Below are 19265 nucleotides of genomic sequence, written 5' to 3'. Positions count from 1 at the left end.
GTCTGGTCGGCCGTGTGTCATCGGCATAGTGCCACGTGGATTTGTCGTAGCAGTAGTAGGGATGCGGCGCCAGAGAGTTGGAGCCAGCGGTGGAGGCGGATCCGACGGGTTTGGCAATGGCGGGAGCGGAAGCAATATGTTGGGGTTCTACACCGTCGATGCCCCTGGCTTGAAGTTCGCTCCTACTGTCGTCCTCGTTAAGAGTTGGAGCCAACGGTGGAGGCGGATCCGACGGGTTTGGCGGTGACAGAACGAAAGCAATATGTTGGGGTTCTACCCCAACGACGCCCCTGGCTTGAAGTTTGCCCCTATTGTTGTCCTCGTTAAGAGCCTCTGCTTCATCGGCTTCGTTACCGCTCTGATACCGTGAGAAGTTTCGAAGTCCCAAGCTGCTCTCTCCATATTTCTTATCATGTATATATACAACTTGCTCCTTTCTAAAATCCCACTCCTAATCCAAAGGAAATACAAACTTATAAACTTCTGAATCTTCTAAAACTTCTAAATCCTATCTGTACAGGAAATATACAAATCCGGGATCTCCTTGCTCTCTCGCGAGCCTTATCGCCTTTTCTTCGTCCAATAGTTGAGGCTCACTATCCATCGCCTCACATCAATAACCTCGCACTGGCAATTCATATCCGTACCCGGACATAAATAATGTACCACCACCGGCAACCGGAATTCATATCAGGCCCCAGCGGAGGCGGAGGGTGGTGACGGTAGCGGCGACGCATATGAGTAAGAGGAGGCGGAGGAAGGGGAGACGGAGAGCTGAAACCGGCATATTCGCTTCTCTCTTACAGATGCAGAGGAAGACAATGAACAGTATCATTGCCCTTCCTTGATATTTGCCCTTGTTTGCTAGAAACCCTCCTGATGATAACTATTGATTCGGAGATAACCATTGCCCTTCCTTGGTATTTGAAGCATATATACCATCAATGTTTCTTCCTCATGCCACATGAAGATGGGAAGGGATTGGACCAATGAGTGGCTTAGCCTAGTGAAGTCAGAAGAGGGTTTTGAGCCCATAACGTGGAAGCGTTTAGGTTTAGAAATCGATAACAAGAGAGTCCCTGTCTTGGCAGTGTTGCGAGCCCACAACCAACTACACCTACAAGGGTCTCAACTGATCAGGCCTGGAGCCCAGGCCCATATATACCAAAGCATAGACTTGGTGGATCGGGCCCAGATATGACAAAAGAAATTTTAGATAGATCCAGGTTCTGCACTATCTTCAATTTTCATGGCAGTTGCTGGTGTAAGAACTGGCTAAAAATGGGTTGGTTATTAAGCTCAACAGTGGATTCTACAGAAGTCTACTTAATTAACGTAATTGGGTCTTATCAGGATTGAGGATTGGGTGTGGTGAATTTCAAATTTAGTTGTACAGAAGAAGTGGAAATGAATCAAATCGGAATGCTTGCCTTTTCAACTCCCTATCTTGTAACTTCCCAGTGGGACCGTCGGTTTTTTTTTAATAAAATACAAGTATGAAATATCCATATTTATATTATATATAAAAGTGTGAATGCAGTGTAAAACTTTTTTTTTGACTAAAATTATTCTTTATTTCTTTATTTAAAAAAAGTATAAAAATCATTTTATTATATGTGTTTCATTTATAAGAAAAATATAAGATTTAAATCGAGGGAATAAAATGAGGTAAAAGTAGTAGTTCAATTTACAATTTAAACCTCACAATTAAATAAAAACTAAATTTAAAAATGAGTATTTTAGTCAAAAAAAGTTACACAATCTTATTCAAATTTTTAATAGTAGTGTAAATATAGAATTATAGATGCATTCAAGTTTAATTTGTATTATTTAGTCTTTACTTTTTATTGTTTACTCTTTAAATTGTTAAATGTTCAAGCTTTTATTTTATATTTGGATTTTAAGGTTAATTCTTTTAATTTTGACATTTTTCAATTATTTTTTGGAATGACCCAAATTGACTCATGAATCAACCCTAACCCGAACATTTATAGTTAGAGTCTAGCATTTGACAACCCAAACTGAAATACCTCGACCCAACCCGATTGCCAGGTCTAGACAGCAAGGAGCGAGCCCATCTTTTCAAAATTTGGCCTGAATAAAGGAGAATGGTTGGAGGGTCCAACATCCCACTCCTTAGCCTTACATTTCTATTGCTGAGTTAAGCTAACTAATGGACCCGAAGGAATCCCCAATAGTGAGATTTTATCCAATGATTCAAGAGAATAGATATCTTTTCGTTAAGAAAATTCCGCCTATTCCATTGCACTAATGGTTTCGGTGTCAATAACACCAATGACAATAACCTTGTCCTTTTGGCACATAAAGTAAAAATAATGAAAAACTTTTCCATTGAAGATTACCGCCAGCTCACAGGGATCTGTTAAACATGATCCCACAAATATTAATTGAAGTAACTGCTAACCACGTCACGAGTGTTAAGGCGTGAAAATAGGCTCCTAACCCGCCAATCATAACTCCCGTAGAAATGGAAGAGCAACATATGCATTGTTTCGTCGAGAAGAGCAACTCCGATGGCTCTGGCATCATTCTCAACTTCTGCCATATCATCCATCACCGATGGAAAGAAACAAAGGCCATCTCCATGGAATTTGTTGAACAAAACTGCACCTTCACTGCTCACAATAAGCCCAATAAAAAAAAAATCCACCAAAATAACTGACATCCAACATCTCCTCCACAATTGATGAAGCATTATCCAAACAAGAAAAAGTCTGGAGAGAAAAAGGAAAAGGAAAATATAACAGAGAAAAGAGAAAAAAACTAGAAAAAGAGGGGAAGAAGACGAGAGGAAAGCTCGCACATAGGCAAGAGGAAAACTCACCCATCACAAGGCAAGAGGTATGGCATACATGATATTATGGTTTTTTTCTTTTTTAATGTCTTCTGAAGGGCCAGACAACGCCCGGGTGGTGTGCAGGCAGGATTCATTCTGTCATGACAAGCAAGAGATCTTATCAACCAACTGGTTATTACAAAAGAACATTTGCACTTTTCTAGATAAATCGATAAATATTTGCATAAATAAATGCATTTGGCCAAATAAATGGCTTCTTGAAAAATAAATAATACTTTAATTACTTATTCTCTAGGCCCAGGGTTGCACTTGTACATAAGATAGACCAAATAAGTCCTGTATGGACTCTCCTACTTGGACCCATTACTGGTCCGTCCTTAAATTGAAAGATGAGGCTGAGGCCCCAAGCTCGGATCTAAAGATATCTAAAAACATTGGGCCTCGACAATATTAGTAACAAAACCCAGTCCTTGCATCGACCTTCCAATCCCAATTCGAAAACGACTAGGGAAACTGACTTCTAAAAAAAAAAAAAAGGGACATGATTTTCACCTCAAATAGAAAATCATGAATTCTATACGGGATAACTATGCCAATGGCTGTTTCGTTTATTTATTTTTGGTGGGGACTGGGGAGGGAGAGGAATGGCAATGGCCCCATCCCCGCCCCCACTAACGGGGACAAGGTTATCCCCATCTCCATCCCTATAGGAATCCCCATTCTCCATGATTTTTTATAATACTAACCATCTTGTTTTTGTTTTTTATTTTATTTAAAAAATTAAAAATAAAATAATTAACATTTATAATTGTATTAGAAAATATTCAACCATATTATGTATAGATGTATATTTACATATTTACATATATACATATATATTAGTGGGGATCCCACGAAGCGGGGATCAAACTCCCCGCGGGGCGGGAATACTCTCCCCGTCCCCACAAACGGGGATGAAAATTTTCCCATCACTGTCCCCATTCGGGGAGGATCCCTACGGGAATAAGGGAAATGGAGAAAATTTCCATGGGAGATTTCCATTCTCTAGAAGCATAAACATAAAATATGAATTTATGAAAAAAAAAACATCAAATATGAAGGTCAGCAGCTTATTTGTTTAGGCTTACAAAATAGACTGGATTGAATAAGATATATTTGGATCCAAATGTGTTTCTAACATTTGGATTTAAATTAAATTTATACATTAGATTTGATTTCCGAATCGTTTAGGATGTTGAATTTCATTAATAAATTAACCTAAAAAAGATAAAGAAGATATTACATATAATTAATAAAAGGATAAGTTACTTGAACTTCCCCTGTAATTTTATTGCAACTACCTTGGCCTCTTCAAAAACCCCATCCACATTTCAGACAATCATATAAATTGTTCCCTTTCATTAATTTGACATTGAGATGTTAACAGAAAAAGATTATGTTATGCTTTTAAACATTAAAAAAAATCAAATTTGTTCCATGAACAAGGATATTGGAATATCCATCAACCAAAAAGGCACGAAAATTTCAATGAAACAAAAAATAAAAATAATTAGAAAAATCTCTTCAAATAACTTCAAATAAAACCCCTTCTCTCCTCTCCCTCACTCCAAATCTCTGATTTCTCCTTGCCTTTTAAGAGTTCCCAAACTGCAGAAATTACTGGTCATTCGTGCAGTCATTGATCATTGCCATACAAGACCAAACCGATTAATTGATTTTTTTCATCTTCACTTATTGAGAATTTATTAGAAAAAAGAACTAAAAAAGTATAAAACAGGACCTGTCCAATCTAACACAATTAAAATGTCCAATTTCCATACATCAAACTGATAACATGGCATCATTATCATCATTGGCGTGATGCATCAAAAAATATAGAAAGCATAAAATTGATCTGGGTTTAGCTCGAAAGTGCTTGAGTGCAAATAATAATAAACGAATTAATTCATAAATCAATTCTAATATAAAAATAAATATAACATTAAATGGAAGGAAATGATAAAATAGGATTCATATTGCATATATATTACGGAAAAGTATGGACAGGCCCAATACATATTTCTGATTTTCACTACAGAGCTATAAACATTCAAAATGTCAACAACTCACATTCTATGCACCAATGCCCGCCGTGAATTGTCATCAATTCCGAACTAACACCTACCCCAACAGTACTTTGGGCCTATAAATTCTGACCCTAGGCTGAACCGTCATTCTCCCTATATATTAAAGCCATGTTTGGGAGTGCTTATTTGAATAAGTACTTATTTGTATTTGACATTCAACTTTTTCAAGTGCTTATTTATGTTTATTTTAAAAAATAAGTACTTATTTTATATTGGGCATTTGATAGCCTTTTTCTCCAATAAACACTTAAATATGCATTTTTGACTATTTTGTCCTTTATTTTTTTTATTTTAAAATATATCTTTATAAAAATACTTTTATGAAAACACTTTTGTAAAGATATTTTTTTATAAATACAAAAGCACTTAAATTCAACTAGAACTATGGATAATTTAACATTAAATATAAAGATAAATATAACATTAAAGAAATGAATTTTATAAAAGTATCTTTGCTTCCTTTGCAAGAGAATTGCTAGTTGATTATCGATTGTCTGCCACTCAATTCAATGATACTCTCCATTACCATAATGTTTCGTAAGCACATAAAACTTGTACAACATAAAAGCTGTTTTGGGTGTTTGTCCCACAAAAGAGGCTGATGATTAGTAGGCCTTCTTATTTGAACTGGAAATGTCTAGGGTGGTGCATCCACAGTTCTCAACTTTCTAAGTCTAAGTTAGACTCAACGTAACTCTAATTCAGGTGGGGTTTTCTCTCTCTCTCTTTTTCATGCATGGGATTTGGTTTTAAAAACATGAACTTTATTTAGAATGGCTGGGTGAGTTCTTGGGGTATATTTTCTTCCAACATAAGGTCCTAAATCCAATTTAAAAAAAAATAAAACATTATAATATATTAAGTAATATGCATAAATAGGGGCGTCAATTGGACCGAATTTGGTCCAATCCAAATATGAATCCATTACAAATGGACCAGGTCAAGTCCAATCTGATAAATAATTTGGATCATTTTGAACCAGTCCAATTTAATGTTTGGATCTTCCGATCTGTTCAAATTGGCTTTAGTTTAGATTGGTTTTAATCCAAACTTGGTCCATTGACACATGTATTCTTATCTTCTATCAATGGACTGGATTATTGGTTCAATCTGACCCAAAACCAATATAAATCTATTATGAATGGACCAGGTCCAATCCAATAAATATTTTGTACCATCAAGTCCAGATTGGTCCATTAAGTCTGGATTGTATCAGACAAGGTTTTAAAAATCAGACCAGACACAGAACCATTTTGAATACCGGTTCCCCGGGTCAAATGGTCTGACCATTTGGTTTGAATAAATGATTTTTTTCTAATTTTAAAAATAAAAAAATAATTAAAATAAAAAAACAGCTAAAAACCATTGTCCATCAACAATTTAATTGCCCGAGTCAATGGGTCATTGACCAAATCAACAATTTTTTGCCTAAGAGTGATTTTAGGGTGAAACAAAATGAGTTGCCTGGCTAGTTCTTGGGTCAGCCGGTCCAACCACCTGGTATGGTTCGATTTTCAAAACCATAGTATTAGACATGATTTTAAAATCATTGTGACCTGGACCGTTCGGCCCAAAAACTGGCTAATTGAGGTACCATTTTTGTTTCAGCCCCGAGTCATTATTTTTCAAAAAACTGTTGAATTGATCATCAACTTACTGGGTGGTCAACCCGTTTGTCCATACAATAATTTCTGGGCCAATTTTCATTTTAATTTTTTTTTATTTTTTAAATGTCATGCACTGAACCGTTCAAATTCGAGATAAAACCACTAACTTGAAAATTGGTGTCTAAAGCGGTTACCATTTGAGTCGATTTTTAAAACATTGGTGTTAGATAAATTTGCCATAACAAAGCTCCCTACAAGCAAAAACTCTTCAAAAGTATAGGAATCCAGCTCCAATGGCACATTGGAAACATTGATAAATAGACTACAGTCTACTTCAAAATTTTAAAATTACAGCCTCCTCTATATTTCTAGCCCTCTTATAAACCGCATCCTAATCATGAATTTAACATTGATCCACGATTTAAGATTCATCCAAACGTGGGGTTCAGATTTTTGGGATGGACTCAACGATAAAAACCCCAAACTTCATTGGCACCATGAAAACATTTCCAATTTAACACGCATATAGGAGATATTCCCCAAGATGTCGGTGGATGCTAGGGTGTCAGGTAATTCCGAGTGGAGAAGAAATCGGGATATTAAAGGAGATCCGGGCTTCCATTTGCAATGACTCAAATTTACTCCTGACAAAGCGCACCTCACACCGATCTCCCTCTGTGTATTGGGATTTCGTAGCATATTGATACATGGTGAGATGTGACTGTCATACCGGTGTGAGGTGCGTTATGCGAGGAGCATATACGGTTTCGACTCAACCGGTGCGCCACGTGTATAATATCAATTCTCAAGCTTAATGGTGTCTGTGGGCCCTAGCAGATGGTGAGTTGGAGCTACGAGCCTACAACAAACACTTCGCATGCTAGATCCCAGACTCTCCCAGTACGAGATTAAATCAGCCCCCCCAAAAGACTACGCCCCACAAAATGATGTTATCATCTCTTGATCCTAATACAAAAAATGATGTTATCATCCGCAGATGTTTTCAATATATGGCGAGAATGTGCTGTAGGACTGATTTTAACTCTCTTAGTATGGGGTTAAACAATCACAATTCCCAAATTGAATTCGGATCACTTACAACATACAGTGCCCACATTGTCTCATCCGGCCATTGCAACCGTATATTGGGAATATCTTCCCATGTCAATTTCACATTTGCACCCCACAAGTATATTTCAACATGCAATAGAAATACACGGTTAGGATGTTTGGATGTGTTGTGGGATACCTGTATAGTGCAGATGTGAATTCTTCTCCCTTGATAGAGTTATAAATTGGGTCGTGCTGAGCTGGCATGGCATGGTTTGCTAGCAGACGGTGCAAAGAGTGGGTCATGTTGTGTCGATACATGTGCTGAGCTGGGTCGTGCTTCTCTCCCTAGGGATAAATTGGGGGATTGACCTGGCACGACCCATAGCCCGAGCTCATGTGGACCTGTGCTGAACCGCGGGTTGTAGGTCATGTTGTGGGTTTGGGTCAAACTTGGCTAGACTTTTTTTTTTTGTTAAGTAAAACTAAAATGCTTTACTTTCCTTTGGAAATAATTGAACAAATAAAAATAAATAAAAATTTTAACAAAGAAATGAAAAAAAATACTTAACAAAATGGAAAAAAATATAAAAATTATAATACAATTACAAATTGAAAGTTAGAAATTACATTGCTAAAAAATAACAAATATTTTAAATAAAAATGAATAACAAAATTTACAATAATTTTAAAAAATGTACAAAGTTATTGAGTATACAAAAAAATATTGTCTTCTTCATTTTTCTTCAAATTCCACCTCCATCTCCATCTTGATTTTGATCATCTGCTTCAGGTGAATCATCGGGTGTAGTGTCATGCCTTCCTTTGTCTTGTAATTTGTCATCGGCATCTAGCCAATCTTTGAAGAAGATGTGCATCTCCAAACTTTTATCATTCATGCAACTTCTCTTGTCATCCAACACCCTATTACCTGCAATAAAACAAGAATCTGATGAAAATATCAAAATTATTCATTCTTTCTGAGTTGAATAAATCACTTAAACTAGAAAAAAATTGCTTGTAAATAAAAATTAAGTTCAACAAATGAACTTAATGAGGTTGCAGTAGATTTCTGCCTCCTATTTATTAAAGACCAAACTCTATCTTATGTACTTTTGGAACTAGTTGTTTCAAAAGTGGAAGTTGTACATTTTTTATTACATGCCATATTAGATTCATATAAATTATACATTTCAAATAATAGACTATTAAATTTTTCTTTTTATTTCCACTTCAATTTTCATATTTTCACAATATGAGTCAAGTAAAATATCTATACCATATTTTTAAATCCTAGGATCTAATATTGCAGTTAAACAATAAAGAAGATAAATATTCTCCCAACATTTTTTAAATTTACTTTCCATTATTTCAATAATAATTTTAAATTGTGGATTTTTTTTATATTTTGCAAAACATTCACTAATCATGAATATTTGGTTAATTAAAAGACAATTAGTTGGGTAATAAACACCCAAAAATTCCTTAGTTACATCTTAAAAATTGTGTAAAAAAACTCTTATACAAATGTCAATTTCTTAATTTTCATCATGTATAATATCATGTGGCATTTTTAAATTATAAAAATCATAAAGAATTTATTTATAGGGAGTACAAGTTTCTAACATAAAATATGTAAAATTCCATTTATGTTGAACATCTAAAATAAAATGTTTAGATTTTAAACCATAATTATGACATAGATATTTAAATTATTGTTTTCTTGCTCCATAAATTTTATTGTATAATACAATTTTTAATTTTAGAAATATGATGAGAAATAATATTTAAAGCATCTTGAATACATAAATTTAAGATATAACATGCACGTCTAATATGAAATAATTCACCATTAAAATAAGGTTTTAAATGAAATTTCAAAATATTTATTGATGAATCATTATTGTTGGCATTATCAAAATTAATAGAAAAAAATTTACTGTTAATTCCATAAGCATATAAAGTATTTAAAATACTTGTAGCAATAGTTTGGCCAATATGTGGCCATTCAAACCTAGTAAAACTTAAAATTCTTTTTTGTAAAAGCCGACTTTCATCAATAAAATGAGTGGTAATATAAATATAACTTATATTAATTTTAGAGGTTCAAATATCAGAAGTAATTGCAACTATAGAAATAAGATTTGATAAAATAGAAATTAAATTTTGTTTATATGAATAAAAAATTTCAAAGCATCTAATAGTATTTCTAGAAATCTTTTTAAATTGAGGATTTATAGAATTACATAAAGTTTTTGAAGTTTACTATCCTCAACTAATAAAAATGGTTGCTTAACATGTATAATATATTTTGCCAATTATTGCCTCATTTTTTTCTTATGAATATTTAAAGGTACCAAAACCCCCACTTCCAATTTGTGTTTGGGATTTTTCTTTCCCTTATTCTTTTTATTTCTCATGGGTGAGTAGATGTCTACCCTATTGGTCAATACCACCCCTACTACAATATCTAAATTGACTCAGTCCGACCTACATATATTTAAAATTACATATATAATGTATAAAATAAGTTTATATGCATGTTATATATTTAATATAAAATATTATAGACATGTAATGTTTTATATATGAAAGACATTGTCCCAAAACCAAGTTCGGAACCCTGGGCCAGGCTGGGCCCGGGCCTAAGCTATAACCCTTACCATAAGTGCAAAGCCCGGCCGGGGCCCAACCAACGATCACCCCAACTTTAAGCCTCTCAATTTGCTAACTTGAAATATTTGAGCAAGCCTTCTTCTTGTTGAAATTTGAAAAAAAGTCAAGATTTGAGAATTGGAGACTAGAGAGATAGAGTATTGAGAGTATGAGTGAGTGTATGAGAGTCTAAGAGAGTATGAGAAAAGAATTATTGAATTGGTGTGGTGAGAATGGTGGAGAATTGGGCTATTAATAGGAATTTAAAATAATTTAATTACCCAAAACACTCTAAAAATTAGTCATTTTTTAGTTATTGGGAGGGGTATTTTGGTTACTGTAAAGTTATTTATCATTTTACCCAAAATGCCTCCCCCAACTAGCTATTATATAACTATTGGAGGCATTTTTTTTCATTTTTTTCTCCCCGAAAATCAAAATATATAAATACCCCCTATATAACTATTTGTAAATGTGAGCGGGGAAGGAGATATTTCTATAAAAAAGCTAAAACTAACCGTTGAGGGCCACATTCAGCCTGTTGCAGGCGCGCAGGCGGGCATCATTTGGCTCTCAACAGCCAAAGTTGTCCCCCAATGCAGGATGGAATGTAGCTGTGAGGCGCGCTCGGTGAAGAGCAGATCGCAGTTCATTTGCAATGTGCGGCTGCAAAGGCAGGTTGGGACTTGGGACAATATAAATAGCCTATTGTTTGCAGCAGACCGCTACCTTCACGAATTAGGAAATTGAAGGTCCTGTACTCTGTTTCGAGATCTCCCCGTACTTGCTAGCTGCTGCACCTAAAAACTTCAATGCGCTACAGAACACATGAACATGAGCAATGCAACTTTCAGTAATCGTAGGACTTAGTTTTGCCAAATGCTAGTAACAGCCTCCAGGCTCTGATCTCTGAATTGGATTCACTCAACAACGGAACCACGTGGTGGTCGTCAGGAAGAATTTGGATTTGGGCGATCTGACGGAGGGAAGATGAGATGTGAATCATGCGATACGACCCCCCTAGCTTTTAGGTTTTACCAAACAAAACACAAAATGCATGTACCCCAATAGGTATTTCTTAAGAAATAATTAATTGGGTAAATATATTTACCTGTGATATTTTATTTTACAGGTAAATAATTTAATGACTGTTTTAGCCATAAAAATTTATTATTAAAAGCGGTAATTTTATTTTATTTAATTATTGATAACTTTTTTCAGTAAGAAATTTAATATCCAAGAAAAATAAAATGTTCATAGAACCCACATAAATCTAAAAGAAGAAGATAGATATCTTAAGCAATGTTGTCTCTTAAGAATTGTTTTCCCAATAAATGATATTGTATAAGCATGTTGTTTTCTAGAAAACATTTTCTAAGGTTTTCTATTTGATACCATTATTTTTGTTGTCATATAGGCATTTTCAATCCCAAAATATATGTTTTATCCCATCACACATTTCCCAATTTCTAATGTGTGGTTTAAAAAAACATTTTTCAAAAAAAAAAAAAAAAGACTAACCAAACATTTTTCAAAAAAATGGATTTTTGATGTTTGTGCTGATGTAAGTGGTGCCTTTTTAAACGACATTGATGCCAAAAACCTACATGGTGTTTAGAAGTGTGGGCATTTTTTGGGATCAATTTTCAAGAAAAAATGCCCATGCTTCTAAGACCCGATTTTCACAAAAAAAAAAAGTGCTTCAGCCACATAGGCAATAAGCAATACTATACTGTTTGATAAGATGATTTTCATCACTGTTTTTTATATATGTGCTAACAAATAAGCACCACATAGGATGCACATCAGTCAACCATTAGGGGAACGATTTTCGAAACATGCCCGGTTTTTTAATAATCGGCTAAACTAAACAATGACATACATGGGCATTTGTTAAAACACTTATATGAATCCGATGTGACACCGTTTTTTTGAAAAACGACCACGGTTACAAACATCCCCTAATTAGTCTATAACAATGGGAACGAAAATCCAAGTTCCCCTCTCAAAATCCAAAAAAATTAACGGTCTCCAAGTTTTTTTTTTTTTTTTTCATTTATTCCTTTGTCCCCTATATTGGAGAATGGAGGTGGGTCTCACTATTCAGATGTTGCATGTGAAGGCAATACTCCCATGGGCCATGACCCTTCGATTCAATCCAGATCCAGTCACCGAAAATTACTATCTCCTATCAACCACATTGTTATTAAATTCTTTTTATCTTCTTCACCAATCTCCATCCTGCATTGAAAGCTCTTCCTCTCATCTACATATATATATTTTCCTTCTATTCAACCAAAAGCTCTTCACCGTAAGCCTAAAACATAACATCTCGCATTTGCGATGTTGTGATCCATAATGACGACGCGGAAGCGCGTGATGACTGATGACCCATGTGTGAGGGCTCAGTGTAAGAATAAAAAAACACTAATTAATTATTATCTATTCAAAACTCTCAGTAAAGAGTAAAGGCTAAAGACTAGAATCCCATGCAAGTTGTTGTTGTTGATTGTGAAGTTTTTCCCTACTTAAGCAAAAAGCAAGCATAGCCCACTGCTTCACTTCATTGGACTCTGCAATTGTGAAGGAGCAGTCTTTTTCTCATTTTATTTCCCTTACTCTGTCAACCGACGAGCTTTATTATCCAATTCCAGATCAGGTGAACGATTTTTTCTTGTTTAGTTTATTCCATTTTAATGTTCCATTGATTAGTTTCTATGTTTTAAGAAATCCATCGACTTTCAGTGTCTCTGATTTTATGCAAGCTTCGACTGTCAGTGTTGCATCTTTTGCATTTCAAGTTTTTCGTTTTCGATTTTCAGTCGGTGGGGACCTCCAAACATCCTGTTCCCAAACTCAGATCCTGGAAATTTCCAATTTTCCTTAAAGTTCTTCCTTAGAAAACAATAATGAAGCATTCTTTATGTCTTGCAAAATGATACCTTAAAACTTTTTCTTCAAGCAAATTTTGATGGCTCTGTATTGCTCCTTGATGCTTCTGTGCTGGACACAACATTCTCCCGAATCTCGGATCTCCATGGCTTTGAACGTCTATATTAGTGTCTGAGCTTCGTTGTGGTTGTGACTGTGGGAGGTCCTGCTTAATCCATCAAGCACATTACATCTTCTTTTCTTAAGCATGTATTTGTGTTCCATTCTTTCTGCTTAGGCTGTAGATCTAATAAGTTTTTTTTTTTTTTTTTTTTATTTACTAATGTCTTGTTTATGACTTCCTTTTTTGTTGCACAAATTAGATAAACTCGGAGACAATTTTCCTGATAAAATGACGGCAGAAGTTGCAATTTTACTGCATTTGGTCCTTGGAGTTCTCGCTTGTTTAAGTGTTCCTCTGGTCAAAGCAGAGGACCCTTACAAATATTATACATGGACTGTAACCTATGGAAAAATTTCTCCTCTTGGTGTCCCTCAACAGGTTGAGTTTCCAGCCTCTGAGATAGTATATATTTTATCATCAGTTCACTTTATAAGATTTGATTGGTCTTACTGGGCAACTAGATAGAATAGGTTTTGTGTCTAATCTCATAATTCATTGTCTTTTTTTTTTTTTTTCTTTTTTGGTTTTGAAGGTTATTCTTATCAATGGCCAATTTCCTGGTCCTAGACTTGACGTTGTGACCAATGACAACATTGTTCTTAACCTCATTAACAAGCTGGACCAGCCTTTTCTCTTGACATGGTTGGTCTTTTCTTTTCTTTATTTACTTCACCATGTTGTCTCTTAGTTTGTTCACTTATCTGTGCCTTAAATTGCATATTCATATTGCCTTTTCTGGCCATATTTCCTATTTGGTTGATAATCCTCTGTAAAACCCTGTAAGAATTATCTAATTTTTTTTTTTTCAAAAAAGATATTTGCTTTCATATTATTTCTTCTCTTTCGGTTATTTTCTACTTGTCAGAATTCTCACTCTTTCGTAGTTATTTGTTTAACTGTGAAATTGGATTCCCTGCCAATGCACACACTACCTTCATCATTTGGTTCAATATCTTTGTTCCCTTTTCTATTTTCAGTTCAGATTACAGAAAACAAAAATATAACAGTTTGGTTCATTTTTCTATTTTAATATTCAGAGAGGTCTATTATCAATGTCCAATTTTCTAAAATCAGTGGCCTCTGTGTTCCACTTTAACCTATTAAGAGTCTCTTGTGCAAATTAAAGTGCCATCCTGGGTTATTATGTTCCTTTCCTGGTTATAAAATTTCACAATGACTAACTTGCATCTATCAATTCATGGCTTCTCGTTACCAGGAATGGCATTAAACAGAGGAAGAACTCATGGCAAGATGGAGTACTGGGAACCAATTGCCCAATTCTACCAAATTCAAACTACACATACAAGTTTCAAACAAAGGATCAGATTGGAAGCTTCACCTACTTTCCATCCACTTTGCTGCACAAAGCCGCTGGTGGGTATGGAGGTCTGAATGTGTATCAGAGACCAGGGATACCAATCCCATTTCCTAAACCTGATGGTGATTTCACACTACTGATTGGTGATTGTTTCAAAACCAACCACAAGGTAAATAACTTATGCATTTCCACCTTGACGGCTTGACCAGGTTTCCATATTCCCCTCCAACATCTGTGCATAATATTTCTAGCAAAAGTTTATTCATTTGGGCATTTTAGATTTTAGAATCCATTAGTAGTTTTCATCTTCCTGTTCTAAAATTAAGGCCTATTTCTCAACGTATGGCATCAACTATTTTCAGTTAGTTCTACTAGATCCCTTGTATTGCACTATGGAGACATTTGCAGTGAGTTTCTAACAGCTTGTCCAATCAATCAGGACCAGGGTCCAAACCAGACAACGCCTTCTTGTGAAACTGTCAAGTTGATTAACTATTAAAGTTTTCTGGATCAAATCTCCACTCTTTGTGTCAAAATCCTCCATTAGTCAACCAGTTTCATTTGGTGAACCAGCCCTACTAACCCTGTTGACCCTTAGGTTATGTTTGGTTTGAAGGAAAAGGTAGGGAGACCGATATAAGGTTTGTAAAAATTTCCCTACCTTTCCTTTCCTTTCCCTACTTTTTTCCTTCAAGCCAAACACAACCTTAGATCTTATGGTGACTGATACAAAATTAAAGCTAGAGACCTATCCCCACTTTTAACACAGGAAAAACAGGTCTTTGTAATATATCCAGTGACTGCAAATTTTCATGGTATTTGACTTCTTTCTTCTTTCTGATTATTGCAGACTTTACAACAATATTTGGATTCAGGGAAACCTCTTCCTTTCCCTGACGGTCTTCTAATAAATGGCCAGGCGTATACTTCTTTTAGTGGAGATCAAGGTAACTTTCATCACTAAATTAAAAATTTTTTAATGGTGCTTTAAATGGTAGGTTCTGCACATCCATTTTGTGATGATTAAGTGCTTAATTTCTAACACAACCTCAAACCAAGTTCATCTATACGTATTTGATTTACTTTTTTATGATTTTTTTTTCTAGGTAAAACCTACATGTTCAGAATCTCAAATTTGGGCTTGTCAACCTCAATCAACTTTAGGATCCAGGGCCATACACTTAAGCTGGTCGAAGTTGAAGGTTCCCACACCATTCAGATTATCTGTGATTCTCTGGATGTACATGTGGGCCAATCTGTGGCTGTCCTTGTCACACTAAATCAATCTCCCAAAGATTACTATATTGTTGCATCCACACGATTCACAAGTACTGTTCTCACAACAACTGCAGTGCTACACTATACCAATTCTCACACCCCAGTTTCTGGTCAATTGCCTTCTGGTCCTTCTTATCAAATAGATTGGTCAATGCAGCAGGCCAGAACCTTCAGGTATATTAGTTTTGAGGACTTGATCGAGGCATCTTATCGGGGCATTTGTTGAAATTGGTCAATAATTGCCACTGACATGTTAAATTGCATTTCATTGAAACAAATTATACTCAACAATTGGAGTCTTGCATAGACCAGACCTTCAAATGCTAATGCTCAGATTTATATAATACACTGAGGTCTCTGGTTATCCTATTAAAATTTAAAATTCCTCAGTAATTTTATGAATGAAGAATCTGATTATCCTACTTTTTGTTTCAAAGATGGAACTTGACAGCAAGCGCGGCCAGGCCCAATCCTCAAGGTTCATTCCATTATGGGCAGATAAAACCATCAAGGACAATTGTCTTGGCCAACTCAGCCCCACAGATAAATGGGAAGCAACGCTATGCTGTTAATAGGGTCTCTTACATTAACTCAGATACCCCGCTCAAACTTGCCGATTATTTCAATATCCCTGGGGTCTTTAGTCTGAATTCCATTCAAACAGCACCTAGTGGAGGTCCTGCATTACTTGCTACAGCTGTTATGCCAGCTTCTCTCCATGAGTTTATTGAAGTTGTCTTCCAAAATAATGAGAACACCATTCAGTCTTGGCACCTAGATGGTTATGATTTCTGGGTTGTTGGGTAAGGCTTTAATCTATTTCTGTGTATTTTTTTTTATCAGTACCGATTTTAGGTAGTATTTAGTGAGGCGTTTAGTTTCTAAATGATCCAGTTATGGTGAATGCAGATATGGTCGTGGGCAGTGGACACCGGCCAGTAGGAATGGCTATAATCTAATTGATACACTCACTAGACATACTGCTCAGGTAACTGAAACCAGAACAAGCAGAGAGTTTTCAGTGGTTGACTTGCAATTTATATGCTAGACTTATGTTACTTGAAAAGTTTTGGAATGATTTCTATTTGTTTAATGCAATGTATGGTCTTGCAGGTGTATCCAAATTCATGGACCACCATTTGGGTCTCCTTGGACAACCAAGGTATGTGGAATTTGCGGTCTGCAATATGGGAGAGGCAGTATTTGGGGCAGCAATTCTATCTCAGGGTCTGGAACCAAGACAAAACCCCAGCCAATGAATATGACATTCCACCAAATGCCCTCCTCTGTGGCAAAGCTAAGGGACAACGTGCTTAGGATAATTGACGATTTGTGCAATCTTCTATATTTATGTAACCTTTTAATTTTCAGTCATAAGGGTGTGACTGCTAGGAGAAGAGAAAAAATGTAGTGCAAGGAAAGCATTTTGAAATGTAAACCTGAGTCCAAATTTCTTACAGGAGCAGTAAGTCATATTTCAAACTTCACTATTGCTTCATTTGCACTTCTCTTAAACCAGATTAGTTACTGTCAGGGGACTAAATGATCTTGTTGGTTACTTGCATCCATTAGTTGTAGGAATTAAGACAGCAACAATAATCGATTACCCTGCACCAATCATGTTCAGCTCTCTCCCTCATTCACCAAGTGGTTGGGATATGTGCACTCCCATCTGTTTTCTTGAAAACAGTTGCATTCTAAAATTCGGGGTTTATCTCCTGATATTGTTTGCACTGGTGCAAAAGCACGAGAGTGCAATGAATTGAATACGAAATCTGACATTTTTTTGTTCTAAATCTAAATTATACTTCGTTTTGTTTGCTTGCATTGTAAAGGAAGTGAAATAAAACATAAAGCAAAGTAAAACCCAGAGAAAAATCCAATCAGAATTTACACTTTGTTATTTGTACTCCCACGCAATTACTTGTGCCTTGAATTCAATTTAGACGGAAAGCCTAATTTCACCAATCCAGTAATGTCAAAGGGTAGAAATAATTATGTTCAGAGAATGTTGTTGCTAATTGAGTCGATTAGAGAAGAGCCATCCTAGGAATGCTATTCAACTTGTTTGAGTCCCAGGCTTTTTGACTGTTTTCAGAGTTTCACCAGAGAAAGTAGCAAACCATCAGATTGAATCGTCTTCTTGGACCAGCCAATCAAGTATTTATGATCGCACGGTCATTATCGAATGAGACATTATAACTAGAACTTCAATGGTGTTTGGGATGCACCATAAAATGCCTATTCTACTGGTTTTGGAACCATGTATCCAGCAGTGAAACACAAACACAAATGCAACCATGAACCAAACACATCCTAAGTGTTTCAAGATCAAGTCTACCCTAACCCGACCCAACCCGACCCATTGACATCAGTAAGTGTTTTCCATGAATGATTTGCTTTTGGATGTACAGAATGTTCCTTATTTTTCCACCTTGTAATGCTTTTTAATGTGTGTGGGAAGGGAAGGAAGACCAGAGAAGCATGTTTAAATATTTATAGTACTATAATAGTGTCCTAGACTTTGTACAAATCATATGAAGTAATAATTGGTTGAATGATCATCTCATGTTCCCAATTGTTTTCCCTTTTTCTTTAAGAAGCTGTCTGGTCCCCCGTTCCATATCCCATAAATAGTTTAATTATAAGGAATCGATGTTGTGTTTTCATTGTCAAGAAGTTATAACACCGCAATAATTAGGACGGTGTTTGGTATCGTGGTGTTTTCAGCTTGAATTATTAGAAGTGTTTCAGGCCACGCCCAAAATTGGGAGTCGTTTTGGGCCATTTGCACGAAACATCAAGTATAATATTTTAATTTATATTATTTGTTCCGTGGAGACACCCCAGATTCATAGAACGGTATTTCTTCAAATGGCTCCACATGTACAAAATGTGGTGTTTCCATTTCAACTTTTCAAGTTTAATGTAAGTGTTGATATGGCAACATTCCAACCTTAAATGGGGGGATGGTACTGAACAATGCACCTGCTATGAGTTCATCGTTATTTAGGTTGTGTTTGGCACCATTGCTGTTTATTCATGAAATATTAGGGGCTGATCAATAGAAATTTGAATTTCATTTGCACTAGCATAAATGCATGAGAGTTTAAATAGGCTGAAGCAATATTCTGATTTAATCCTCATTTTATAGAAGAGAAATGAAAACAACATGGAAGCGTTGCAAAATTTACAAGGCAAATGAAACAAAAATTGCAAATTTTGTATCATGCAAGAGTACAAATCGTAATAACAAAACAAACCGATGTGAATCAAATCACATGCAAAATTTGTATTGCATCAGTTTTGCACTGCAAGGTGCAAGCAAACACCAAACAGGGCCTAAATATTCGTGGTT

General features: G+C 35.5%; 1 protein-coding gene across 5 annotated transcripts; it reads left to right on the top strand.

Annotated features, from left to right (window-relative positions):
- The first annotated feature begins 2505 nt into the window (after positions 1-2505).
- LOC148851096 (L-ascorbate oxidase homolog) lies at positions 2506-17394 on the top strand. 5 transcript variants are annotated; one of them, XM_088945109.1, is made up of 9 exons: positions 2506-2862; positions 13511-13689; positions 13844-13953; positions 14528-14798; positions 15480-15576; positions 15736-16081; positions 16345-16710; positions 16817-16895; positions 17021-17394. In XM_088945109.1, the coding sequence occupies exons 2-9, from the start codon at positions 13540-13542 to the stop codon at positions 17222-17224; spliced, it is 1623 nt and encodes a 540-aa protein (XP_088801235.1). In that variant the 5' UTR covers positions 2506-2862; positions 13511-13539; the 3' UTR covers positions 17225-17394. The 5 variants fall into 5 exon arrangements, with proteins under 5 accessions (XP_088801235.1, XP_088801233.1, XP_088801237.1 ...); XM_088945107.1 differs by lacking the exon at positions 2506-2862 and adding an exon at positions 12495-12915; XM_088945108.1 differs by lacking the exon at positions 2506-2862 and adding an exon at positions 12812-13350.
- Positions 17395-19265: the final 1871 nt, after the last annotated feature.

The sequence above is a fragment of the Nelumbo lutea genome, chromosome 5 (genome assembly GCF_056320005.1).
Source record: "Nelumbo lutea isolate HS-2025 chromosome 5, American lotus-T2T, whole genome shotgun sequence".
In the NCBI taxonomy this organism is placed as follows: domain Eukaryota; kingdom Viridiplantae; phylum Streptophyta; class Magnoliopsida; order Proteales; family Nelumbonaceae; genus Nelumbo; species Nelumbo lutea.
This window is presented reverse-complemented; position numbering and strand designations above follow the sequence as displayed.